Source organism: Numida meleagris, chromosome 3, assembly GCF_002078875.1.
Source record: "Numida meleagris isolate 19003 breed g44 Domestic line chromosome 3, NumMel1.0, whole genome shotgun sequence".
NCBI lineage: Eukaryota > Metazoa > Chordata > Aves > Galliformes > Numididae > Numida > Numida meleagris.
The window spans coordinates 58,880,795-58,908,312 of record NC_034411.1 but is presented as its reverse complement, the minus strand read 5'-3'; the positions used below and the strand labels follow the sequence as shown (position 1 = coordinate 58,908,312).

The 27,518-nt window shown below is 39.5% G+C and overlaps 1 protein-coding gene across 15 annotated transcripts in view; it reads right to left on the bottom strand.

Moving 5' to 3' along the window:
* The window catches only part of ECHDC1 (ethylmalonyl-CoA decarboxylase 1), a 38,116-nt gene extending 11,135 nt beyond the window's left edge, over positions 1 to 26,981 (bottom strand). For 2 of the 15 annotated variants that reach the window (XM_021390852.1, XM_021390853.1), the window contains exons 1-6: positions 26,152 to 26,463; positions 17,834 to 18,055; positions 12,571 to 12,713; positions 7,886 to 7,938; positions 5,897 to 5,977; positions 6 to 69 (exon numbers count right to left, since the gene is read on the bottom strand). In XM_021390852.1, coding sequence (XP_021246527.1) covers positions 6 to 69; positions 5,897 to 5,977; positions 7,886 to 7,938; positions 12,571 to 12,713; positions 17,834 to 18,055; positions 26,152 to 26,245 — 657 coding nt within the window. In that variant the 5' untranslated portion in view covers positions 26,246 to 26,463. The other 13 variants (XM_021390847.1, XM_021390849.1, XM_021390848.1 and 10 more) reach the window with 13 other exon arrangements.

Genomic DNA, 27,518 nt, shown 5'->3' with positions numbered 1-27,518 from the left:
CTCACCTCTGCTGCTGATATATAAAAGGGGAGGGAGACCTTTTCAAAAATCTGGCTCAGAGATTGGCATCTGAAATGTCAAACAGGCAAAATTCACTTTGTTCTACTGAACTCAGCTGACTGGAAAGTAACAACATTTCTTAACATCAACCCTAAGAGTTACAAGGTCTGAACTGCTTTAATACTTTAGGATGTGTCTGATATATCACATTTCTGCAACCCTCAGCACTGAGGGATTTAAAAACTGTCATGACTTCACACTAAGAAACTTTTGCAAAATCGAAGGGAACAAGATACGGTAAAATTCAGCTCTGAGTGCAGTGCTACTGATGCTGAATTTGCACATCCTATGCAGCAATTTCTGACTACAGCAACAAAATCATTTAATATCACTGGTGATTAAATTATAACACATTGTTGCCGTTTTGTCAGGATACCACACTAATGATCTGAACCCAATTTTTTTTAAATGATCACAGTGGCTGTTTCAAGCTTTCCAGCTATTGTATGATTTCAGAGCTTTTTTTTTTTTTTTGGAGTTGGGAGAGCGGTGTCACAAGGGCATATCTCAGGCTTAGAAAGAGGGGAGACTTTAACACTAAACTACAACATCACAAACAGTAGCCTAGCTTCTCCAACTTTTAGCTTTTTAATATGAAAGATTAGCTATATTGATGGCAAAGTGCAGACAGCTTCAGATCGTTAACTGGTGGTATGTTCAACCATAGGTTCTTAAAACATAGAACAATTTAAGGAAAATAGGAATTTATTTAATGTAAGAATTTAAAGTTTTATTTATCTCTTACTGTAACTGATGAGTTACAGCAGTAACAACTCGTTTCTTACAAACTATAGAATCCAGGAGGAAGGGGGAAGCTGAATCTACCCACATTTACAAGTTCAAAGAGTCTGCATTCTTGTTTTACACGATTTTAGATAAGTCAGGAAGTAACAGAAACACAGAGGTCCAGCCAGTAGTGCTCCAAATCTTCACTACAATATCAGGCTGCTTTGGATTAGAGGGAAAAAGAGAGGATAAAGGAGAAGACTGGAAGTTACAAATTGTGAGGGCAACGTTTACAAAGAAATAAGATTAATTCAGCAATACCTCCTTACATTTGATTTAAAAAAACAACAACAACCAAACAAGGAGATTGAGTCATTTGGGGACTATTTGGTCACTTCATTGAACTGTAACTCAGACATGAACAACTATCCTTCAGGTATCTATCTACAATGTCAACTATATTGCTACCCCGAGTGTTAAAGAGGAAGAGTGCTTCTGTTTATATTCTTTCAACAGGGCAAAACTGAGGCAAATCTAACAGCTCCCTAAAGCCAAAAGATTGTATTCCCATCCTCTCCTGGACACCTCGTTCCACCTTTACATTGGTTCTAGCCATATCTAGCTTTCTGCAAATCACTAACTCACTACAGAAACAAACAAACAAAAAAAAATCTAGCCTGCTACTTTTAGGTTTGATAATTGACTCATACAGGCATTTTCAGTGGTGCTTGGCACATGAGTAAGCAGTGAGTTGAGAAGAGCAGCAGGGACACCCTCCTCCTCCTCCATCAAGGTGAACTGTTCAGTCAGTTTGCCCTTTTTTTTTTTTTTTTTTGAAATCACAGCTCAGCATAACTGCACCTCATAGTCAGCAGACTTGAATATGTAAGTGCTTCTCAGACTTTACATTAATCAACTTGTGGAGGTATCTGATATTAAAAATAAGGAAAAGAAGATTATTTTGACAGTGAAAACCAGCAGCAGAGTGTCAAATACCCGGAGGCTGTTTATCTGCACTGGAGATGAGTCATTTAACAGATGCAACCATAATGGATGATTTCCATGCATTTCTACTCTTCCTAAACTAATTCTTCTTGAACCTAGAATGCTTCCCTACAGCGGAATGACAGCCTGGTGTCTCAGCAGGAGTTAGCATGCATCCAACTCTGCATTCCCTAAAATGTCTTATCTAGTTTTTTGCTGTCTGGGCTATCTCTAATATTCCTGCACAGTAAAGAATTAGCTGTATACAGAAAGGACATAGGGCTGCATAGCGTTAGTGGTCTAAAGGCAAGTACATGCTGAAAACAAAAATCTCACTCATTCATAATAAGATGGTTTGGCCTCCCAAAAAAAAAAAAAAAGAATGGAATGAAGTAAATCTCTACAAAAAAAAAAAAAGACCTCAAAAAGAAAACTTCAACTCAAATTCATGTTAAGTTGCTGTTACTTACATTTCCAGTAAAATCAGTGGTCAATTTGAATTGTAGACTGTACATAAAAAAATCCTTTGTGTGAAAGACTGTAAACACACGAGATTCCAAATCCAATTAAAAATTGGTAATAAAGAAAAAGCAATACAAAACCATAAATGTACAGGTTCTCAAATCCCTTTCTAGTAGTGCTGTGATTACTTAACGAGATGTGAAATGTTCAAGGTCAAAAATAAGAACAGCATTCTTAGTTTTAAATGTTTCACATAGCCTGCTTCTATAATCCATTGCTCTGAAAATTCATCAGAAAATTGTACTCAGAAACCTCCCAGGGTTCTAAAAATGTGAAGCGATGCATGACTGCAATGAAATTCTGAAACTGCCAACTGATTTGAAGGGTGTTTTATGTGTGGATGTATACACACACTCACACATATAAATGTGAGAGGGAACTTTAATATAGCTAAACAAGTGTTTGGTGGCATACAGCAAGCACCTAGAGTTGTGAGAACACATTCTTAGATTTAGCTACTGATTCTGTTCCTGACAATGTGCAGCAATGTTTTTTTATGGAGCCACGTGTGGTGAAGTCAGCCTGGATTTTGCAAGAACTCATGAATGTGTCAATTCCCTCCCATAACACTGTAACATTCATACCATGCTCTGCCCAGTACTGAGGCGCTCTTTTTTGTTTTGGTGAGTTATTTTTTGTTTTCTTGTTTTAAAGGAGCAACAAATGAACTCCAAACTAATAAAAGGACGAGTGCCTACAACTGAGAAGTCAAAGTGGGCCCACATTTGTATAGTGGCTGTACTCTTCTACTCATGTCATTTTGTATAAATTCCATTTTATGCATGCTTGTAGAAGTACAAAAACAAATCATTACAAGAACACAAACAGTGAAAGCTATTCAACAGTACTGTATTTCAGTGCATTTCTTATGTGTTTAATGGAACACACCTATCACCTTAAAATATTAAGCATGCTTACATGTTTCACAAAAATATAGAAAACATCTGATTAAATACAGCAAGGCCAATGTGGTATCAACACAGTACTACCAGTATAAGCTTCTTCCCTTATTAAAAGCTTGATCCTGTCATTCCTATAGACAGCAAGAGACTGCTCAGAAAGCAAATGCTTCTTTAAATCATTGGTGCTTTTTACAAGGTAAAATACTGCTAAGCACAAGCAAGAACAATGAAATTGGCCCTTTGTGATTCAACTCTGCAACATCCGTTCCACCTCAAGACTTTTTGTCTTTTTACTTTTGCCCTCTGCCTGAAGATATCCCCTTTCACATCTGATTCGTGTGGAACTGCAATGGGTCTATCCTGGTTACAGTAGCACTAGAGAAGAAAAAGGGAGGTTCCAGGGAAGTGTATTTTTCAAACACGCTCAGGTACGGTGAAGTCCATCTGCCAAGAGAGTTACAGCCAGATTTTCACAGATGTACAAGTGTCTAAAAGACCTAGACAGATTCCCAGTGAGATTTCTCAAAGGCATCAGTATGAAATCAAAGATAGGACAATTGAGAATGCAAAATTGGTTGTTCTGGCTATTGGCCACTAGACTGTTGATATGAATATGCTCAGAGATTACCATGTTCTACTAATTGTACAGATGGATTCATTATCAAACTATTTCTGCCCCATTCCTAATCATTAGTTTATTGCCCCCTCTGTAAGTCTTGCTCAAATTCCTTAACCAATCTGCAAACTCCACACTCCTTAACTTCATGCATTCTGCAAAAACATGACTTACTTCAGGTTTCCACATACAGAATTAGTTTCACTTTTTTGTAAAATTGCATCCCTGAATCAGGCGAAAGCTTCAACATCACAGTCACTTGTGTATTTCACTGAAATGGTTGCAGTGTTTAGCAGAACTACAACATACACTGGCGTTTTGGCAGCAGAATCCCCCAGCTGCCTTCACAGATTCAGAAGAGAAAATATACAGCAGTGGCACACTGAAAAAAGCCTAGATCTCTTGAAACTACTAAAAAGCTTCACTGCCCAAGCAAGTTTGATACATGCATGGTTTTACATTGCTCAGATTTACAGAAATACACAAGTGAGATAATTATAGTGGCAGAAGCTTCATCTTCCTAATTTTCATATCAGAAAAAAGTCTGAAAAGATTTTAATTACCTTACACTTGTCTAGAGAATGACTTAAAAAACAAATTGAGTGTTTATGATCTTAAAAGGATCTTGCTTCTTATGGAGAGACATGCTGGAACAATCCATAAGCAAGCTAAGATTGAAGAAGATGTCCTGAGAAGACATCCTCTTCCAGACAGAAGGTGGAATAACCTAAGATGCTTTCTCTTCTCATCATTGCCCTTACATCAGCAATAAATGTGCCAAAGTTCATGCAAGACCTCCCTAAAGGTCTTAAATGAGAGCTAGTGGAAAATTGAGTAAGAGACAATCAACCACAAGAACTGCCACTGGAAGAACAGTCTATTAACACCAGTAATATCTTAAACCACATCAGCTATTTTAAAATTGAATTTGTCCACGTTTCTACTTCAGCAGAGATTATTTCATGCCACCAGAGCACATTTCTAAGAAGGCATATAAGCCATTTTGGTTCAAGTGAATCACTTCAACAACACCAATATAATTACTGCATTACAAACTGGCATGGATAAACATAAGAAAGCTTTTCAGGCCAGGACCAAGCATTTTGGTGGTTTGACTGTGGAAAAAAAATAGTAGAGTAGAAAATTTAGAATCAAAAGCAGCCACAACTCACTTATTCTCTCTGACCAGTTTATTCAAGGAAGAAAACAAACTTCTCTGGTTTGTTCTCAGGTTCCTCTTTTGGCATCTACTGATTCAAGACAGAATTTCTATTCCACTAGTATCTACTCACAGTCCTCAAAAGAACCAGGATTTTGCTGCCAAGTATGAAATCCTCAAATTCAGGAGCAATAACAGCATACAGTATGTTTCCCTAGCTTGTTTCTGTTATTAATTAAGTCCCATTTGCTGCTTCTGAATTGCTATTATTTAGTTGCACTGGATGAGTGTGTTAGAAAGCAGTGGAAAATTATTCAACAACTGTAGTTATAGCGAAAATTATGGCAGCACATCAGAGGAATTGCAGCTGCTCACTTATGCAAATAAGAGCTACTTGACAATGATTACATTTATACAGTATGTCAAACAACATCGCTGGAGTAAGAGTAAAAAGTATATATTTTAGAAAGCCAAAAGATTCCATTTCATTATGCTCACATTCCTTAAACTCTTCTTTACGGATAACACGGTCCACTTTCTGTCAGTAAACTCGTAGAGGATTCTGAGGTGCATTCCAGCCAACACTACAGTTGTCAAACAAGACACCTTTTACCAAGTATTTATAATGCTGCAATACAGAGGCTATAGTGAGAGTGACAGCTCAGTGAGAGTTGCTCAATTGCTCTTGTTTTTACACAGTCATTTTAACTGTATAACTCAGCACTAAAACACCTTTCCTCTGTACTATCACACCAAAAGATGGAGTTTCCTGAAGTTTACTGACCGAGGAAACAGGCCAAATTCTTAATGCCTTGGAATTCATGGACATGACTCCAAGAAAAAGCAGCATGTAACGCTTCCTATATTTCATAGGTACAGTCATTAAATCATCAACACAATGTGGTGACTACTCAAACTTAGTCTTACCTGAAATCACATGCTGTGGTAAGTTCTGCTCCTCCTCCAAGAGCTTTTCCTTGGACTAGTGCAATGCTGATCAATGGCAACCTATTCAAAAGAGTTTTGTGAGCAAAATTCATGTGTTAAGTTCTAGAAATGATAAGGATTCAGACAAACTATCCCAATAGTAAAAGCTCAGAAAAACATACTATTCCATCTTATTCAAACAACTATATCTTTGCAGATAATCAGCACAATACCAATTCCACTTACACTGAAATGATTATTCCACAATTTATACGGGATCTCATGATGAAGCAGCAAGACAGAAATAGCTAACAGAATCACAGCAAAGCAGATCATGTAATATGTTATGGAAAAATATATGCTACAGACTGTACCTGAGAAGATTACCTGCAAGAAGGACAGCAACAGAAGACTAAACGCTAACTCAGTACAGTACATAGAGCAGTAGACAAGGACCTTAAGAACTGCCCAGCTGGGTTATCTAAACATAATGAGATTCAGCGTAACAACTTCAGCAGCTTCTTCAAACCTCAGTGCTACCATTTCAACCAGCAGAACTTCTTTTGCAGGACAAAACTGTCCTTTGAGGATGGCAACAACCTGCTACCTTTGATGGTGCTGTATTCAGTCACATTCAAGGTAATTTAAAGGACAGAGGTAAGGAAGAGTACATAGGGAGAAAACCCTCTCTAATTGTGAAACTCAAACAGTGACTGACTTCGGATAAGCCAAGTACTCTAAGAAATGAAGATAACCAGTCAGTTCTAGACTTTTCATGCTGGTAAAGGTGTTTCATCTTTTACTACGAAGAAACATTTAACTCACTGCACAGTGTTAAAAATACACTCAGAAGTCAGCCTTCCCAACCACAGTCGCGTATTTGGTTTTATTTCTACTTTAACAGAAGCACCAACAATTTCTTACAGCCCAAGGCCACTTACTGCAGTACACTTTACATAATAAATCACACAAGGGAACCCACTAGAAGAAATAAATCTAATTATTCCTATGGTCTATGGGGAACCAGAAGATATGGTCCAAGTATCCTACATCCACACTCATCTCATCCATTTGAGGCACCTCCTTCAGGAGCACAGTTAGCCTCAGCTCTCTCTGATGGAGATTGATCCCCTGTAAGATAGATTTGGCCAGACAGCAATTAAGTGCTCCACCTGAACTACAAATGGAATACAGTGCAATACACTCTAAGTCAAGACCCCTGAGGTGAGGTCTTAATCTTCATACGTCTTCTTCCTCTTTGCTTTGCCACATCAATCCTGATTATACTGAGGCCAACTTATAGAAATGGATGCTAATTCTGATCCCGAGGATTCCTTACAATACAGTATTAGTAATAATAAGTCTCCAGGGCAGTTTTACTGAACAAAGTTAGCTCACAACACTTTCTCATATATACTACTTGAAAACACAAACTAATTATCTTTTCAGGGGCCTGAGCAGACAAAAAATGGAACCTACTATACATTAACGCAATAGCAATGTGATTTCTTAAAAGAAACTAAATCTAAAGGAAAGAAAAAAACAAAAACAACAGAAGTACCAGATGGTAGAACTGAATACATTCTTCTTATGAAGTGGGAAGATTAAATAAATACGTTAGATAAATGTTACCTGCGTAGGCTGTATAAGCTGGCTCTGCTTGTTTGTTAAGAACAACTGATTCCTAGTGATTTACAGAAATCAGCTTCAGATACTTCGAAGACTGTGATTTCCTTAACTCTAGTTATCTCCTGGCCCTCCACATATAAACTTACAGTTTTTTTTTTTTTATGTTCCAATCTCTGGAAAGACTAACAATACAAACTGTCAATGTTTAATTTAACTCCACAAATACTTACCTGAATAACATACGCAAGTACAAGCACTGGGATTCAAAATTACATGCTTAGACATCTCATTAAAGAGCTAGCCAAAACAAATTTCAATCATTATAATTACTTAAAAAGAAGGGTAAAGAAAATATATTACCTCATAAGTCTGGTTAAGGTATTTTGCATAAACATGCACATATTCATCCCATCCTATAAAGAATAGAAAATTTTAAAATGATAAGTAATCCTAATGTGACACAATTAAACAGAGTACGTATGAGCATTTATTACATTCACTCTAGCAGGGTTTGTTATTTGGTTAATCTTGCTCAAATTCCAGCCCAAACCCACTAATCACCAAAGGAAAACTCAGTATTGACTGAGTTAAAAACAAACAAAAACCCTCTCAATCATTTATTAGAATTTCAGTTAGAATTAAGACACTATTAAAATAATTGCAATACCAAGTTTCTGTAATGTGAAATTTTACAGCCTTTCCTCCGAATTTCCTCTTCCCACTTCTCCCAAGTAAACATCCATAAAGAGCTTTAAAGGTCTATATAGGACCATTGATAGCGGCAAACTTCATAATTTTTCAAATTCACAAAATTATAGACAAGATAAAACCTACCAACTATTTTTTTTTTATTATTTGGATCAAAAGCATTTCAGCTAAATAGAGGGGGGGGGGGGGGGGAAGAAGATCATTACTTCCCCCCTCATGTTTTTTTTTGTTTGTTTGTTTGTTTTTAAACATCAGCTTGCAAACGATAGTGACTTAGGAAACAACTATTCCTTTCTCTTCCAGTACAAGAAGTAAGGAGCTTTAAATAAGGTCATTTTCTGCCAGACCCACAACAAATACTTCTTCCTACAACGTACAGTTAAACTATGGAGCAGGCTGCAGCAGGATGCAACACTGTAATCTCTAAAAGCCTACCTGCAAGAACAATCAGACAGCTTCTGAATAGAAAATCTGCAGATTATTAAATACAAAGGAACACCTTTAGCTCCAGTGTTAAGTCATAAATTGCTGGATACTAAGAAAATATACTGAATCAAAATCATTATCTACCTGCCTTCCCTGTTCTTTACGCTCTTTTCCAGGCATACAGTGTTGACCAGGAATACACACATGACTGACCCAAGTGATGCAGAATGACCACAGTTGTATATATACATTAACTGAACTGCACTCGTATCATTTAATCCAGACTAAAAAAAAAATAAAGTAGGCAACAGTATCAGCTTGTCTTTCAAAAAATGGCAGGAAGAAAAAGAACAAACATCTCTGCATTGACAGCAGTTGTCAAATTAAAGAATCTGCCTTAATTAAAACTTTCTGACTCGTACCTCAGGGAAAGAAAAGATGCAGAAAGTTTTTGTTATCTCTTGGAATAGGGCCTTGCAAAAAGAATAGGCCAATTTCAGCCAATTTATTGTTAATTTATTAATTATTAATATATTCCTAAGACCTACTCTGCCCAAAGCCAGACAACATTATGTTTTTTAGGGGCAGATCTCTAGCAGACAGCTTTGCTATGTTAAAGGCCTGCTTGAAAAATTCAGTATGTTGGTTTATAACAGAGGCTTTTGTTATTCACTGCAGCCACCTTCTACATCCATTAAGATCAGCAGCAATATTTTGACACCAAATTAAGGAACAATAAAATCTTCCATGATAGCTGCCTTAACATTTCTCATCAGGAAGTTCAAAACTCACACAATTATTCAGGGTATCAGTTCTCAAACATGTACTTGCACAGTTCCCCATACTATAAACACAAGGATGCAGCTGCAAAGAAGCTCCTCAGACAAAGGCAGTTTCACTTCATTGCAGCTAAGTTCTTGCATTCAAGCTGACCACTTCAGTTAATACCGAAATTCAAGATGTACATAAATAGAGAAAGAAAGATTAATGCCAGAACAGGCCAGCTTGATGAACATAGTTATGACTGAGCTGAGAAAAATAAAGGTCTTCCTGTAATCAAGTAGTAGATTACTGTGTATTACATAGAAAAATGTCTAAACAGAAAACACCCTGAAAAAGAAAAAAAAGAAATCAGTTGAGTCTTGGCCAACTTAACTTGAAAGTCTTACTGTTAAAAAAAAAATAATAATAATAAGGTTACTGTGAAAAAATTCCCCCGACACCTAACCTAAATCTCTCCTCCTTTAGTTTAAAACCATTCCCCCTTGTCCTATCACTATCTACCTAAGTAAAAAGTTCATTTCTTTCCTGTTTACAATCTCCCTTTAAATACTGGAAGCCCACAATGAGGTCTCACCACAGACTTCTCTTCTCCAGACTGAAGAAGACCAGCTCCCTCTGCCTCCATAGGAGAGGTGCTCCAGCCCTCCGGTCATCCTCACAGCCCTTCTCTAGACCCTCTCCAAAAGCTCCACATCGTTCTCATGCTGGGGGTCCCAGGCCTGGACACAGTACTCCAGATGGGGCCTCACAAGGGCTGAGTAGAGACAGACAATCCCCTCCCTTGCCCTGTTAGCCACTACTCTTTTGATGCTGCTCAGGATACTGTTGGCCTTCTGGGCTGCAAGCACACGCTGCTGGCTCATGTTAAGACTTTCACCTTCCAGGACCTCTAAGCCCTTCTCAGCAGGGCTGCTCTCAAGGAGTTCCTCTCTCAGACTGTATACATGCCTGGGATTGCCCTCACTCAAGTGCATCACCTGTTATTGCTAAAAGCCATAGGCTGAAGCAGCCTCACAAAAAACCAACCAAACCCAAAACATCCTAGAGACACTTGTGGATAGAAAACTTAATCTTTTAGCCTGAAACCAAACAAAACTGTCTGATCCGCAGCAAGTTAGAAAGCAGAGCTCACCAAGACTAAAGAGCAGCAAATGCTATTCTCTATCCTATTAAAGTTTATTAAATAAAGACTTAAATCTCAACAGAAGGTTTAGGAGTGAGCTATTGTAAAGGAACTCTCACTTCTGAATAAATAATTTGAACTCTCCAAAAGAAACATAAAGCAACCAGGTTTAAGTATTGTTGGATTATTTCTGTTGACTCTTACGTTTTTATTTAAGTCCTAATGTGAGATCTACGTGCTCACAGAGAGTTTTCAACACAGTTATAACTGATACCAAACACTTCCTTATGCCTGGTATCTCTGTGCTAGGGCTCTTAATCTTTACATGAGACCTACCTCCCATTGCAGCAGCTCCAAGTAACTTATATAAACATATAGACAGAATATTAAACATCGAAGAGGGTGGAAGCAGAATCACTGAGAATTACTAAACATAGAACTTTGAAAGAAAGCTTGTTGTAATAGGTGGTTGCGAGGATACGACATGTAACAAGAAAGGCCCCTCCCCGAAGGAACAAGGACTAGTCGACCAAAGAATGTACCCGTGTCGCAAGAAAAATGGCGAACTAAGATGATCCGATAAGCTACCTTTTGATATGTCAATAGATGGAAAATACTGCTTCATGCTTCACTGCTACATGCCTCAGCAAAAATATCCAATCAGCATTAAGGGAGTAAGCTTTAGATGGCAATAGTACATAACAAGTATCATAAAAGGAGTGCTACACTTTTGAATAAAAAGAAGCTTTTCTTGCTGCTATTATGGTGTGTGTGTGCGCACGCGCGTGTGTGTGTGTGCATGTGTGAGTGAGTGTGTTTTCAAAAGCTTAGACTGCAGATAAGAAAAAAAAAAGCCCACGCTTGGTTTTCTCTCCTTTTCTGTTTCTATAATGCTATACAAAATTGAAAAAACTCAGATTAAAAAAGATCAGTTATAAAAAAAAAAATCAATGACATATTTCTATTTTAAAAACAACCAATGCTAATAAACATAGAAAATGAAAATTCCTCAAAAAAAATGTATTTATAAAGCAGGGAGCCCCCCATATCAGGAAAAGCACACCTCTCAGGATGTTCTGCAGATGAAACAAAGCCTACTGTACCTTTTGAAAGCTGGACCATCCTACTTACGTTACCAGGCCAGAAATACTTCAGACAGGCATTTTTATGATGCTTAATTTCATCAACAGGAGCAATCTCTAAAGACAATACTATGTAAATTAGGATTTGACTAAACCGTTCAATAAAAACTAATTTGTATGGTCAAATCCTGTAACTGGAAATAGGCACAGAAAGCACCAGCCTATCAGTTACCGCAATTTCAAATCAGGATGTGAGAGTACCACAGAAAGGCCCATTTCCCTTGCAGCTAATGAAGTCAAACACTGCCATATATTAACCCGTAAAAAGAACAACAGCATACGTATAAGTTGTCCAGACAAGGTGGCATGAGTGAAAACCTGCCATCCAATCCTCATCTCTTCAACCCCTGAGGTACTCAGAACTCCTCTAACTGGATACAATCAACGCTAAGGCTCAACTGGACAAGAACTGCATCTCTGCTTACTTTTTATCCAAGTCCAAACACTTTGCTGACAAAACTGAAATGTTCTCGTAATAGCAGCCATGCTACTGAAATTTGTTTTGGGCCTGAGAATATATGAGAAATGATTACTTCTCCCCGCTTTTGAAGGTGAAACTACTGAAGCACACATTATTTTATGTGTCAGCGTACCATGTAATGTTCTGAGAAACTGAAAATACATCTCTTTAAAAAGAAAAGGCTAAGAAGATGTAATACAGAAATTCAGAGTTACGAATCCATTACCATAATAGTTAAGTTGTAGATTAAAGGGGCTGCCAGCATTTCCTTCAACCATGAAAAGCTCCATCCTGTGACTTGTATGTACAATTGCAGCATAACCACCATGAAACATCTGTTTGAAAGGGATCTCAGAAAACCAGAAAGCTCATTTTTCTCCAAAGTCTTTCTAACACTACTTGCCTTGGAGTTGGATATTGCTTTGACAGCATTCAAATCAGATCCTGAACAAAAAGTCTTTCCTGCACCACGGATGATAAGGCCTTTGCCATCCTTCCAGTTTTCCAGTTCAGTTACTCTCTCCTGGAGTTCTAGCATCATAGTGCCTGTTACAGCAGGGGAAAAGCAACACTTTTAAAACAAAATGATTATGACCAGCACGTTTCACATTACATTTTTCAATATCTACATTAAATTAACATTAATGCATGATAGGCTTAAAAACACGAGGGAAAGCATCATCTTAAATTCCCCTCCCTCCCCCACATGCACTGATGTTTTTTTATTCAGCAATGCACTTAGAATTCTGAAGAGTATTCTGCAATTTGCATTATACTCATCAAAGCAAAACAAAGAAGTGCAAGGAGGTAAACACAAATTGATTTTTTTAATTTGTATATATTTATTTTATTTTTGTTTATAACTGCATGAAGTCAGGACATCTGAACTTATTTTCGTCTATTCAGATCAGCTCACCTAGTCATTTCAACATCACTGCCATTTCACTCTGCATATTCAGCTGAAAATATTAAAAAATATATATATTAAAAAAAGGCTGAAGAGCAAATTATGCTGAAGGTCAATGACAACTGTCCATTCAAAAAATAATAAAAAAAGATTTGAAAATAGAAGCAAAGCACCTTTTGTCTTTTAAAAGAATAGTTCTAAAAATCTTTCTGAAATTTCTTTTATTCCCTCTATGGTATCTGCCTAGGAAAAATCTCTTTTAGATTATACCCTAGGCTTCAAATGTAGGGATTGAATACTGCCAGCTCTTTACTCCTAGCTTATACACAATACTCTCATATGTTAAAGAACTTTCTCATACTACGGACAGTTATAACTATGCTAACCTCCAGTGTTATGAAACAGACTTCTTCAGATTACATAATTTCTGCTCTAAAGAAACTGGGAAAAAAAATGAAAGGTGTAAAATTATCAGTGTTGTGAGACAATTTGTTAAACCTCACATTTAAAGTGTGGAATTGAGAAGGTTGGACAATTCAGAGGTGTCATCATAAGGTGCTGAGGGTAGAATGTAGTTTGTTCAGTGAAAACAATTTTTATGCACTACTCAAAGCAACTTGCATTGGCAGGCTCTATTTAGAGACTTTTGACCACACCTGCAGTCTTCAACAACTATATATAGAATCTGAGCAATTGCTGCAACAGTCCTTGCCTGTGATTCTTTTCATCTTTTCCTGCATAACACCAAAGTGTGAATTAATATCTGACATCCAAAAGAATTCATTCTTCAGCAAGAAAAGCTCTCTCTTCCAGTTACAGATCTGTTTTTAATCTGCTTCACAATAACATACCATTAAAACCTGTTCAATTGTTGCTGACTGACCAACTAGTGAGGACAACTTTCCTTATCTCTACCACACAGCTAATTATTGTATTACTTCCTCACCAGCTTTCCTGTCTAGAACCCAAAAGGGTTTTCAACTACAGGCCACAACCCTTCCTGACATGGATTTGTATACTTATGTTTCTAGCGCTAGTCCTAGACAGTAGCATCTTAGAATCATAGAAGCACAGAATCATTCGGGTTGGAAGGGACCTTAAAGACCCCTGCCATGGACAGCGCTGCCCCCCACCAGCTCAGGCTGCCCAGGGCCTGATCCAACCTGGCCTTGAACACCTCCAGGGATGAGGCATCCACAGCTTCTCTGGGCAACCTGTTCCAGTGCCTCACCACCCTCGTATTAGAAAATTTCTTCCTAATGTTTAATCTAAATCACCCTCTTTTAGTTTAAAACCATTACCCCTTTTCCTATCCTCCACACCAACTGAACTTACACAATGTTAACTACACGATCTTTCTCTTTGAATACCTATGACTCTCACGCACTCTTAAGGCAAAATATTTACAGAAATTAATTTCAACAAACAGGCTACATACAGGCTGATGATACTCTGAGTGCCACTCTCCTTAGACAAGGATGTAAGTGGGCAGGACTATCTTTTTCAGATATAAGCATGCCCTGGATTAACATCTCAAATAATCTTTCCCTTTCTTCTATAACTCTTGGGTCCTTTGACCCTAGGTCTGCACGCACTGATCTTGTCCTAAAATTGCCTGATAGCAGCCATGCTGACATGGGAGATTCTTTCTTCCTGCTTGTTTTCCTTGCAGTTCCTTACAAAGCAAGCATGTTAGCACCAGGTCAGGAACGAATACTCCGTAAAGGACCTCCACCTTAGTCTTGGTACTTTTTGAAAATGTTCCTGAGGAAGGCAAGAACTAAGAGGACCATTATCAGTGCATGTCACCCCCCTGGATTTAACTTCTTGCATATTACCCAGGTTTTCTTATAATAAAGTTATTTGGACTGACATCAGATCTTTGCCAAAGTCAATATACAGCACAATCATTGTTTATGGTGCTCTTAATAATCAGAGCAGTAAGCTACTGAGTCCTTCCACAGAGTCAAACATCTAGTTTTTTCAGTTAACAGTGAAAAATTGAATATACACAAAAGAACTGTATCGGGCAGATGCGTGTAATAGCAGGGGAGAGAAGAGAAGAAGGCCAGCACCTGTTTCCTCTCCAGGGCAATGACCTCTTCTATTACTGTGTACACTGACAACAACTATTATTTCACCAACAGACACTGCTCAGTATATCTGATTCAGTGACAAGGACAGAATGCTAAAGAAAATCCTCATTCTGCCAGTCTTAGTCCTTCAGTGTATGATACTAGTAAGTTCATCCTCCACAAAGCACTAAATCTACTTGAAATACATCACTTGTTTGCATTTTAATTATAATCTAACAATAAATACTTTATTTTCTAGAATTGACTTTATCACCGTTATTATCTAGTTCATGCAGGCTGGCTTCTTTCTTCCTTAAAGTTCAACTTCAGTTCAGCAAGAGGTTGGGTTGCTGAAATTGGCTCCACTAGGCTTGAATTGACATTATTAACACTTGTTTCCAAAGAGACCATTTCAAACAGGTAGCTATCAGATTCCAATTAAGAAGAGAAAAAAGGCGTAACAACCTCCACATCACCCATGAGCAATCTGCCAATAATTTTGTTCTATTTTCAGTTCTACGTGTTGCTCAAGCTTAGAATAAACATAATTCTCCTTTGAGATAAAAAGCTGCTGTGTGAAATAAATGCCTAGCAAACAGGATTTCTTTCAACAGTTTAATGATGTTTTGCAGCTTTCTAAAGGAAGCATATGTGTATCATAAATTCACATCTGCCACTTTCAAGAAGCTCTGAGACACAGCATCAACAGAATTTCATTTAGGTAGCGTCTTTTACATGCTCTGGCAAATGAAGACAAGCAGGTCTTGTTGGGGCAATTTAAGGTTTGCAAATCCTATTCCTTTTCATACTTCTCCTGAAGGGTATTACTCAATATGCAGCAAATGGAAAATGATAAATTGCTTACTAGTTCCTCAGTATCTACAGCTTACAGACAGTAACGTTAAAATGAAATGAAGAGTAGCGTACGTTAGTTTGTCATATCGTCATCTGCAGCATCCAAGGGGCCAGCATGACTTTGCTTCTACACTCCCTACTGCAACAACAAAAATATCTGGCAGAGGTGCACAGTAGAAAGAAGCAGTAATCTCCTGAACCACCAGAGTAAGATCTCCCAGAGCAAATTTCTGTGGCTATTACCTAGCAAAATGAAGCACTGTTCTCTACAGGGTTCTACATCCTATGGTAAAACAGTACTGCCTGGTCCCAGGCTCATTTTCTAATCTGAGTTCACAACAAAAACACAACTATTTATTTCCTCCTGGGTTTTTATAGCTTCTTGTTTGCTACTAGAACATTTAAGCTATTGGTGTATACTAATTATTTTCATAGCAATTATATGAAGAGAGAAGACATTACATTACAGAACACTAACTGAACCACAAAATATTTGCTAATTTTGGCTGTCTAGTTTTAGATGTGCGGTATGATTTTAGAACATGAACATTATACAGCACTCAGTATAGTCAAATCATAGCTACCAGTGGCCTAAATAGCAGCTGTGACTGCTCAACACCTCTACAAACCAGTTGAGACTCATGTCAAGCATGCAGAACACAAGGAACACAGCTTTAAGTTAAGTTTAGTCTAAGCAACCTGGCTTACATCACATCTGATCTCCACAGCAGACTGGGATTTTTCTGTCTTTTCTCTTTTTATTACCTCTTATTTCTCACACCCCTTTCAACTACCACAACAAGTAAGCTACAAACACACAGCCCACAATCGGTACCTTGCACAGATCTATTTCAAGTCAAAAATAAAAAATCTGTAGAAAAAGAGCAAACAGTGTAATTCTGATTGTACAATAACATGCATGCTGACAGGGAGTTATTCAGGACAGTCTCCATGCTAGTGTCTTTTAGCTGCATCTTCTCAAGTTAGACAACGATTTTATAGAAGAGCTTTTAAGAAGAAACAAGTAACTGCAGAGATATCCAGCTGAATTACCAGAAATTCTGCTGTTCTGCTAGGTTTTATTCCTTTCAGCTAACAATCATCACTGGAAGGAGCAGATTGACATTCACCATGTAAACAGCTCTGTGCTTTGCTAGTGGGTTGCAAACTTATTTGCTGACAGCAAAGGAACAGAGAGAACTGGGCAAGAAAACAGAACAGGAAAAAAAAAAAAAGAATTAACAAGACGACAAATGGTTTTGATAGCTAAGTATTATCTAGTTTAAAAGCATATGCTTAAGAAGTCTTCCCATCTTCAACAGCTGAGAATATGCAACTCATCTGATCTTTCATTAAGAAGGCACTGGTATTTTAGATGCAAGGCAAACAAAGACCAGACTGCAGAAGCATTAGTTAGAGATAAGATTTTAGGTAAAAAAAACACCACCACAAACTTGTCCTTTCTATTTTCCCTACAAATACATCTACATAATATCTTCCCTTCTCTGTACAAATACCTTATGTTTCCAGAGCAGTAGAGGCAAAATGAAATGAGAAATAAGGAATAGCATAGCATCAGAACCATCCCCACCGAAAAAAAAGAGAGAGGTTCTACCAGACATTTTTAGTGTCATTGGGAACTTCTTATATTTATGATGTACAGGGCAAAACTATCATGCAGAACAGTGGACATTCACTACACCTCTGGTTAAAAATCAAACATTTCTTCTTTTAACTAAGGAATGGTAAGGCACAGCTTTTCACTTTGTTTATGCAAAGGAGGGGGGTGGGGGGAACAACCACCAGCATCCTCATCAACTAATTAATACCTGTGAAGGCATTCATTAGCTGGGAGTTGTTCAAGGTAAGTATTCCAATGCCACAGTGTTCTTTGGAAAGGTCGATGGATCCACCAGCAAACTGCTGAAGTTTCTTCTTTATCAATTCTTCATCATAGTCATGAGTACCATTATACAGCGATGCCCATCTCTGCTGTAGTATCCTTCCCTTTGTAGTGTGAAATAAATTTTTCCACAGTAGAACTACCATTTCTGAAAAGAAACAGTAAGAAAAAAATGTTTTCCTTTGAGATGAAATTCAGTCCTCTGACAGAAGGAGAAGCAGCCCAACAGAAACTAATATCAACGTGATGTCATCACTGAGGTCAATAAAAATTAACACAAAGACAATACTCACGAAATTCTTAGCTGGAGTCTACTCCCACAAAGTTAACAGGTTGAATTTTATGCAGGGATTTCAGCAGTTTAGACAGAAATTAGCACCCTTTAAAATCTTTTCTTGTAAAAATTGTCCAAAACACATTTTGTTGCAGAAATATGGAAGATGCTCAAGAAATGCAGTAAAATACTTGTATATTCTATTATACCAGCTTACTCTACAGCAACGTTTCAACTCCTTCCCCCTCCAAAACAAGCCAGCTAACTAAAATAGAATTAAAAAACCACACCTATGTTGGAGGAGAAATCCTACCAAATCCTCTAGTTTTCAGAACGTGGATCTCCTGTTTTTCTACAAGCAACTATTATAGCAATACTTTCCTGGGTGAAATACTTGAGGAACACGAAAATTAAAAACTGAAAACCTTTTCTTGAATTCAGTTCCCTGTAGCCTAATTCCATTAACGCATTTGTCATGTTCCACCCAACTAGTAATACTGCCCATGCCCAGTTAGCCTTAAGTTTCTCACAGTCATTGCAGTAGCTCGTTCCTCTTTAAATTGATCTCATTTCAACACAGAGCACCAGAATCAAAGGAGGACCCTAAAGAAGGAACTGTACAACAGTATTATGAACTGAGCATAGCCCTTGCCTCCTACACAGCTACATAATGTTGGTAGTCTATTTGCACGTCCACCCATGGCGTATTCCTCCACTGTCTGCACTCTACAAAGTAACTACGTACACCAGGAAATAAAGAGGAAGTCATAAAACATTATTCTTGATCTTTGGCTCTGCTTTATTTACATGGAAAGCGTTCTAATGGAAAAAGTGATTTATAAGTTATTTGAAAGAAGCTGGGTAAACTCTGAATTGAAGAGTTGGTCTGAAAAAGAAATCATGGTCTTAGAAGCCTGTCAGAGTGGGACGTAAAAGAACCCTCACAGGACATATAAAAAGGCATGCCGTGTTGCTAGACTAGCCCTATCTTTGCCTCTTGTCCCTTTTTAACTCATACAACTGTTCACAAAACATGGTGCTTGCTCAATTTTTGGAGAACTAGGAAAAGACCATCTCTGACTGTTAGTCATATTTGGCAGAAACAAGATTCTTCCAGAACTGGCAAGAAGCCCCTGTGAATTCTAAGGTGAACCAGAGCAAAAACAGAGATGGAATTTGATGACAGATATATTTTATGCTGTACCCAGGTCACCTAGAGCTAATCATAGAATGCCCTGGGTTTAAAAGGACCATAACAATCATCTAGTTTCAATCCCCCTGCTGAGTGCAGAGTCACCAACCACTAGACCAGGCTGCCCAGAGCCACATCCAGTCTGGCCTTGAATGCCTCCAGGGATGGGGCATCCACAACCTCCTTGGGCAACACGTTCCAGTGCGTCACCACCCTCTGAGTGAAAAACTTCCTCCTAATATCTAACCTACATCTCCCCTGTCTCAACTTAAAACCATTTCCCCTTGTCCTATCACTATCCACCCTTGTGAACAATCATTCCCCCTCCTGTTTATATGCTTCCTTCAAGTACTGAAGGCCACTATGAGGTCTCCCTGGAGCCTTCTCTTCTCCAAGCTAAACAAGCCCAGTTCCCTCACAGGAGAGGTGCTCCAGAGGTGCTTTAATAATAAACTGAAATTGTTGAGAACATTATTTTATATAAATGTATGAGCAAATACACATTAAATACATACATTTAATTTAGAATTTTAGAATGAAAGAAGTGAACAATCCTGTTAGGTGCACAACTAGCTTGTATCATCAAATACTGAAGTGGAAAAATGCTTTTGTTGGGGCAGATAAAATCTCCACCTAAATAGAGCAGGAGTCTGCACTGCAGCCCCATAGCAGTATACAGAAGAATGTATGTCATATGGGGAACTTTCAAAGAAAGCCACCTATGCCAACAGATTAATACTGGTCCTGCCACATTGCAATCTCACAAAGACGCTGGCAAGGCCTATACAAAGCCATATATTATAACATCATATACACGGGAGCAGGTAAAGGAATCACTAATTAACATCTGATAAGACACTGAAGTCTCATCCAAGTTCCTTATGAAATTCAAGGTTTTAATTTGTCATGATCAAATTCTGCACACTCATATGTAAGCTAATAAAGCTAATTAAAATGTAATAAAGATAAAATCTGACTGAATATAAGATTAATTATTCCACAAATAACATCAACCTCCTGCTCTGTATCTAAGCATATTCCAATATTTGCAACTCCTCAGCCGTCACCTTCATCACTATCAGGTTCTAAAATCGCTTCTTCAAAAATTTTACTTAAGAGTGAAAACAGGTTACCAAAGCCAATTTCTTAGCCAAATTCTTCTTTTTATAGTCAGGCTCTCAGAATAGAAACAGTCTTCCATGTTTGCACTCATTTCACACAGCAAGGTGCCAGAAAACTAAATAAATAAATCAAGTACATAAGGGAATAACATGACAAGCACCGTTAATTCACTCAGCTTTGATTTACGACAATCCAGATAAAGCACTGAAAATAAAGTGTTGCTCTAAAACTTCATTCTCCAACATATGCATTCATGCAACAAAACTTGCACCCAGCCTTTAGTTTTTGCACCAGAAAGAACAAATACTAAGAACATGGATGGGTGCAGGCTCCTGTTGCAAACTGTAGTTTGTACTATGCTTGATTCAACGCAAAGCAATTAGTTTCTAATTTTTACTGAATACAAATCTTCCCCAATCCTCAAAAAAGGAAAGACTAGATTAATTATTTGGGAAACCACAATGATTGGCTTGAAATTAAAAAATAAGAGAAAAAAAATAAAAAGGTGAAAAACATCTGTTCTTAACCTAAGTCCCTGGCAATTTACAATTGTTTGATCACTTTTATACTACCTGGATTTTCCTTGTCAAAGGAAGTACAAAGCAAAGCTGACTTAAGATATGGAAATTTTATTCTACCAAAAAAAAACCAACAAGAATGTCATTTTTAACTGTGTGGTTATATGCATTAACAGCTCTTTAATAATATCACTATGGTAATAAAGAGCATCAGCAAGTGCCGGATTAAAAAACAAATTGGACATCACTGCATCCTGATCATGACTCATGCAAGGTATTATCACTAAATTACTCTTTTTAAACCTACCTCTTACAGCACTGGGAAGCACCCACTACTTCTCTAATAAATACAGGATTATTTTAACAGCTCAGTCTGAGAAAGCTAATCACTCAGGAAAAGCGTGATATTTAAGCTTCAGCGCTCTCAAACGAAAGGAATTTCTGCTGATCTTCAATAAACAACATTCAAAATTTCACCAAGTATGGAGCATTTGCAATCCACAACGTGACTGAGATGGACTTTCTGTAGTGCAAATGAAGGAGTGCGAGGGTAAATTGTACTAACCAGCACAATGCCACAGGGCAAGCCAAAATATATTTTTTATACTAAAGTTTTTGGTTTAATATAATTGCCTATTTAGATACATTTACAGAAATGAAGTCGTCATCCAATTTGAGAAAGTCAGACATGCTATATCCATTAACATCTGCAGCACACACAATTTATGCATGATTTTACAACGGTCAACTTTCTGACAACAGTACACTCTGGACAATTACCAATTTTCAGTTTGTAAAAACTGCTAGAGCTTTAACGTATCAACGGTAACAATGAACAGACAAGCCATGAGGATGGATATCAAGAGTTATACATTCCACAATCTTCAGCTACATCAGTAACCAGTTTTTGTACCTGTCACACAAAGCAACAGTTTAAATCCCAGACAGTCCTTAAATGATTTTTTAATACACTTACCACAGACTAGAAGATCATGGATTAATACAAACACATGCTGAAAGTCAACAACTCAGTAGAAAGGATACACAATGTACAGAAGAAATACATACATTCATACATAGGCATGCATTTCATATTTTTTGTGGATGTATTTATTACACATATCTATCAGAGGCCTTCTGAAAATCTCCGGTAACTGTTTAGTTAAAATTCAGCTCTCATGATGTTAATAAAAAATATTACCATAAATAAACAATAAGTTTTCCCTAGTCAAGCAGATTCTCTGAGAAAATATTAAACCCCAATGCTCAAGCAAGTATATTTGTCCTTGCCAAATACCATTATTCTCTTGCATTAGCCAGTTTTTCTCTTAAAACACTCTACACTGAGTAGCAACCTCCATCAGCACTGCCAGCTGCAATGGCCAGAGAGCATGAATTTGGCTGGCCAGAGCAGTGGGTATGGGACATACCTAGCAAACTCTCAGATGGGGAGAACATCTTCATCAATGACCTGGATGAAGAGATAGAATGCACCCTCAGCAAGTTTGCTGAGGATATGAAGCTGGAAGGAGCGGCTGACACACCAGAAGGCTGTGCTGTCATTCAGCGAGACCTGGACAGACTGAGGAGATGGGTGGAAAAAACCTGACAAGGTTTGACAAGGGCAAGTGCAGAGTCCTACACCTGGAGAGGAATAACCACATACATCAGCACAGGTTAGGGGCTGGCCTGCTGGCAAAGAGCTCTGCAGAGAAGGACCTGGGTGTCCTGCTGGACAACAGGTTGGCCATGAGCCAGCAGAGTGCCCTGGTGGCCAAGAAGCCAATGGATGCCCAGAGTGCATTAAAAAGAGCACAGTCAGCAGGTTGAGGGAGGCGATCTTCCCCCTCTACTCTGCCCTGGAGAGGCCACATTTGGAGTACTGTGTCCAGTTCCAGGCTCCCCAGTTCAAGACAGGGAACTTCAGAGAGTCCAGCAGAGGGCCACAAAGATGATGAGGGGCCTGGAACACCTCCTTTATGGGGAATGGCTGAGAGAGCTGGGACTGTTCAGCCTGGACAGTAGAAGACTGAGGGGCAATCTTATCAATGCTGGTAAATATCTAAAGGGGAGAAGTCAAGTGGATGGGGCCAGGCTATTTTCAGTGGTGCCCAGTGATGGAACAAGGGGCAACAGGCACGCACTGGAACACAGGAAGAATATGAGGAATAACTTTCCTATGAGGGTGACAGAGCACTGACACAAGGCCACTCAGAGAGGCTGTGGAGTCTCATTCTCTGGAGACATTCAAAACCACCCTGACAGTATCCTATGTAACCTGCTGTAGGGAACCTGCTTTAAGAGAGTTGGGCCAGATGATTTCCGGAGGTCCCTTCCAACCCATACGATCCTGTGAACTAAAACAAACCAGAGAACTAGACGTTGGGAACCCAGAAACGAATGTGAGCTGCATGCATCATAGAGCAGTTACACAGAAATAATCTCCAAATTAAAATATGCAAGCAGGGGAAACTCCAACTCAAAAATAGTGCCTGAATTACTGACACAAATTAGGAAAAAAGAAAATGGGGATAAAAGATGCAGGGATGTGTTTTCACCATGCAGAGCTTACTGGGCACCTGTGGGAGACCAGAGAAATAAAGATGCTCATTCCCTGGGGAAGGAGATGACAGGTATGAAGTGCCGATACAGACCCATGTGTCATCTGCAAAAAGACATCAGCTGAATTTTTGGTCTTGGATAAAGGCATCCCAAGATGAAGTACAGCAGAAAAGAAAGGAATATCATGTACAAAACCCACAAAAGCAATATAAAGAGAAAGAAAATATTTAAATGGTATAACAAAAGAGCATTATAAAGGCACTTATGTGACACTGCCAAACCCTTAAAGGGTAGCTGACAGTTCAAGAAGAACTTGACAAAGACCTCCAACAGCTGTAATTTCAGTGACAAGCACAGAATTGAGAAGACAGGGCATGGAAAAAGGGATAGAAGAGGTCAACTGAAGATGACTGTGAGATGACTCATGGCTCAACATGCGCATGCATCACCAGTCAGTGTGGAAGGTACCCATCTGTACCAGAGTGCAGTGAGCGTGACTGCTGGATGCTTCACCAGCTTCCCACAGTGACCGGCTAACACATGAAAACAAGCAGTTACCCAGCGCTGAGGAGCAGCATGACAGCCTCTACAGCATGAAAGTAGGCAGAAGAGCAGAGAGTGAAGGAAGAATATAATGAAAGCATGACAATAGTCCATTTGTATGAAAAGAGTGATAATCATAAACATCAACCACTGAAATCAAGGATAGCGGTTGGTGAGCGAAAGGGGGAAAAAAAGAGGGGAGGGAAACATCCAATGTTGAACAGAGGAATGGAATTCATAAACTGCAAGATTCAAGAGGGCCAGCCTAGATGAAAATCAAAACAAAGAGCATGGACCTGACAGTGAAGAGAAGTCACAGAACCCTGGCTTCAGATGCAAGAGAGGTAAAGTTGGGAGGTGGAAGCCCAGCACTGGCTGAACAGGCTGCTGGTGCCAACTATTGTCACAACTCCTCACCTGAAGGTTATTGAGCCTCTATCTACCCCATCTGTTCATACAACATGCTTCTTTCCTTCAGCAGTGTTGGTGTTTACACGGTGTTCAGCAATGGTCAGGTTTACATGAGCACCTTACCTGATAGGTTCTTCCCATTCCAGCAACTACCAGCTGGGGCAAGCTGAGGGCAGTAGCCTCTCCAGCTGGCTTAATTCTGCAGGAAGAAAGCAGCAGGCAAATCTTAAGCAGACTATGGGTGTGGTAGCACAAAACCTACCCACAAAACATAACTTACAAACACAGAAAAAAATCTTGGGATAGTCTATGCCCCCAAACAGAAAAAGTGCCTTATTACGGCATTTCTAGACAAAGTGGGAACTCCTGCTAAGGTCAACAGCAGCTACCTAAGGCTCACACCTTTCTCCAGGCATTGTAGCTCTCAAACTTGCTGAACCCTGTTCAGATTTTTAGTATACTGTCTTTGATACCTACATGCTAGACGAATTAGGCAGGATTAACAATCTCTTCAGTTCAGTGTGAAGATCCTCAAACAGCTTTGTAATTCCTCTAAGATCGGGCTTTAGAAATGACCTACAAAAGATGGGGTTTTCTAGCCATTATACTACCATTGAGAAAAGAACAATGGATTCGGATCTCCCAATTTCTCCATGTCAGCAATAGAAACAATGTTAACCTTTCCAGAAGCTGAGCGAACAAGAGAGATGGCCAAACTAACTGAAGTTGCTTCAAATCGTGTACACAAAATACTTTTTGGAAAAAGCATTTTAACACTGCAAGTTAAATTGTCAACGATTTCAGTTTTAGTCTGGCTTACCCTTTATGCCTCTTTTCTTTTACACATTCTCTTATGCTTTTCTCTTTCTACTTCTTTTTCCTCTTGTTTTTCCTGTGTTACTGAACAGCTCAACTTGTCATCCCCAAAACTGTGTGATTTTCAAGTTATTGATTCTCTGCTTAGTATTATATTTTTAATGGTCCCTGCAGGCTAGAGTTTAGACTTCAACTGTCTAGATTCCTGTGCAATTACGTTCTCTTTTAATCAGATTTCAATTACTTTCAAGATTTAGTAAACCAATCACACTTATGTGAGGTCCAGTGAAAAATAACGGCCTTCAAGGATACAAAACAGCTGATAAAAGAAGCCCTTCCATAAATATGCATGCTATTACACAGTAGCACTTGGGTTTGTTCACGTGGTAAGTACATGGACTGAATTTTACAGCAGAGAGCGAGAGCAAGAACCCCTCACCTTCTGCAAAAAGCATGCAGACACTTTATTTCTAATGCCTTGATCTGAAGAGGTTCTATTTGCAACCCTCTGTTAGCAAAGGACCCCAAGTAACACTGTCAGAACACAGGTTTCAAGTTCACACAAAGCTCGAAGTTCACTGGGTGTGCTCTGGACACCACTAGATGAACAGATGCAACACTTCACAAGCGCAGAAATGACCACAACCAGCTTTTCAGTCACCAAACCCTAAACCATACAAAGCACGAAAGTGAATTAATTCTAGCTGCAAACCACTGCAGCACTTCAGCTGATCAAAGCAAGGATCTTTGGCACGGATATGTTTTTCTTCTATAAAACCAACAGCGAAGGAAAGGAAGCCCTGTACCCCAGCTCCGTGCCGAACAGAGCCGGAGGGGGCGGCAGTTCCTCACAGAATAACACCAGAGATCTCCAAGCTGAAGATGAGCAAGCGGCGGCATCCCTAACCGCGACTTCGGGCAGAGATGCCGCCAGCAGCGCGGAACGGCCCAGTAACCAGGGCACCCGGCCTGCACCCAGGCTCCTTCCGCCCGACATGCCGCCTCAACTGAGGTGCCGCTAGGAGCTGCCCCTCCCGCATGGCCGGCCCCGAGCCCGGTACCCCGCGAAGATACTGCTCGTCCCCAGCCCGCGCCGGGTTCCCCGAGAAGAGGTGGGCACTGACTTGCCCGCAGTCAGCCCGGCACGGCCCCGCCGCTCCCCTCCCTCTGCCGGACGGACGGGCGGTGCTGCGAAGAAACCGGCCCCACCGGGAACCGGCGCCGCGCCCCAAGAGCCCGCACCACGGAGCCGGGGCCTGCTGGGCAGCGATGGATGTTAGAGCAGGACCCGAGGGGAAATAATGGCGACGGAGGAGCACTGGGCAGTAGGTAGAGCTGCGGCTGCCGGCGCGGAGCGGTGCCGCTCGCTGTGCGCCAGCCTCTGGCTAACATCGCGGTGGAGCCAGCCCATGGAGCTCCTGCCCCATCGCAATGAGAAAAGCGCAGTGAGTTCCCCTTCTAGGGGACGCAGACCCAGGAACGTAAATGCGGGTTTCAATGCAGATCAGGTGTGTTCAAAGCGATATGCAGATACTATCCGGCCCTTATTGTTAATATACATGTGTGAGATGACTCACTTAAGCATGGATGTAAAATATACTTGGAAATGCTTCTCCACCCTAAAGCTGTTTTTCAATCCAGCTGTCAATACAAACGTCCTATAGTTGGTCTGGTTGATTAAATATTATTAATAAACATGCAAAGTTTTTCAATTTGTCATACGTTTGGAAGAAACAAAATCTTTGCACTCTGAACAGATACTTTTAATTTTCAATTGTTAAGAGAATCCTGTAGCAGTATGAAATATTCCAGTCCCAGGTGGCAATATCTTCATACGATAGAGGCATTAATTCCCTCGTTAAGGCATTTCCAGTACACAAATACTGCCCCAGGCAAGCTTGCCTCTTCATTCAATGTAAAGATTTTTTCCTCTCCGGTTCACAGAGGAGAGATTTTTCCATCAGGATTCAGTCCTGCATTTCTTTCTGATAATCCTCAGTCCCAAATTAGACATCTGTGGGGAGGAAGCAGCCCTCAGCAAGCCCTGCTCCAAGGCCTTCTCTCCTTCGATGAAGCAATGCCCAGGCTGTCCTGAGCAGGGCAGAGTGGTGCCTGGAAGGAAGCTGGTGGTTTTCTAGGGAACATATTGCCACCTAGCAGTGGTTTGAGAAAG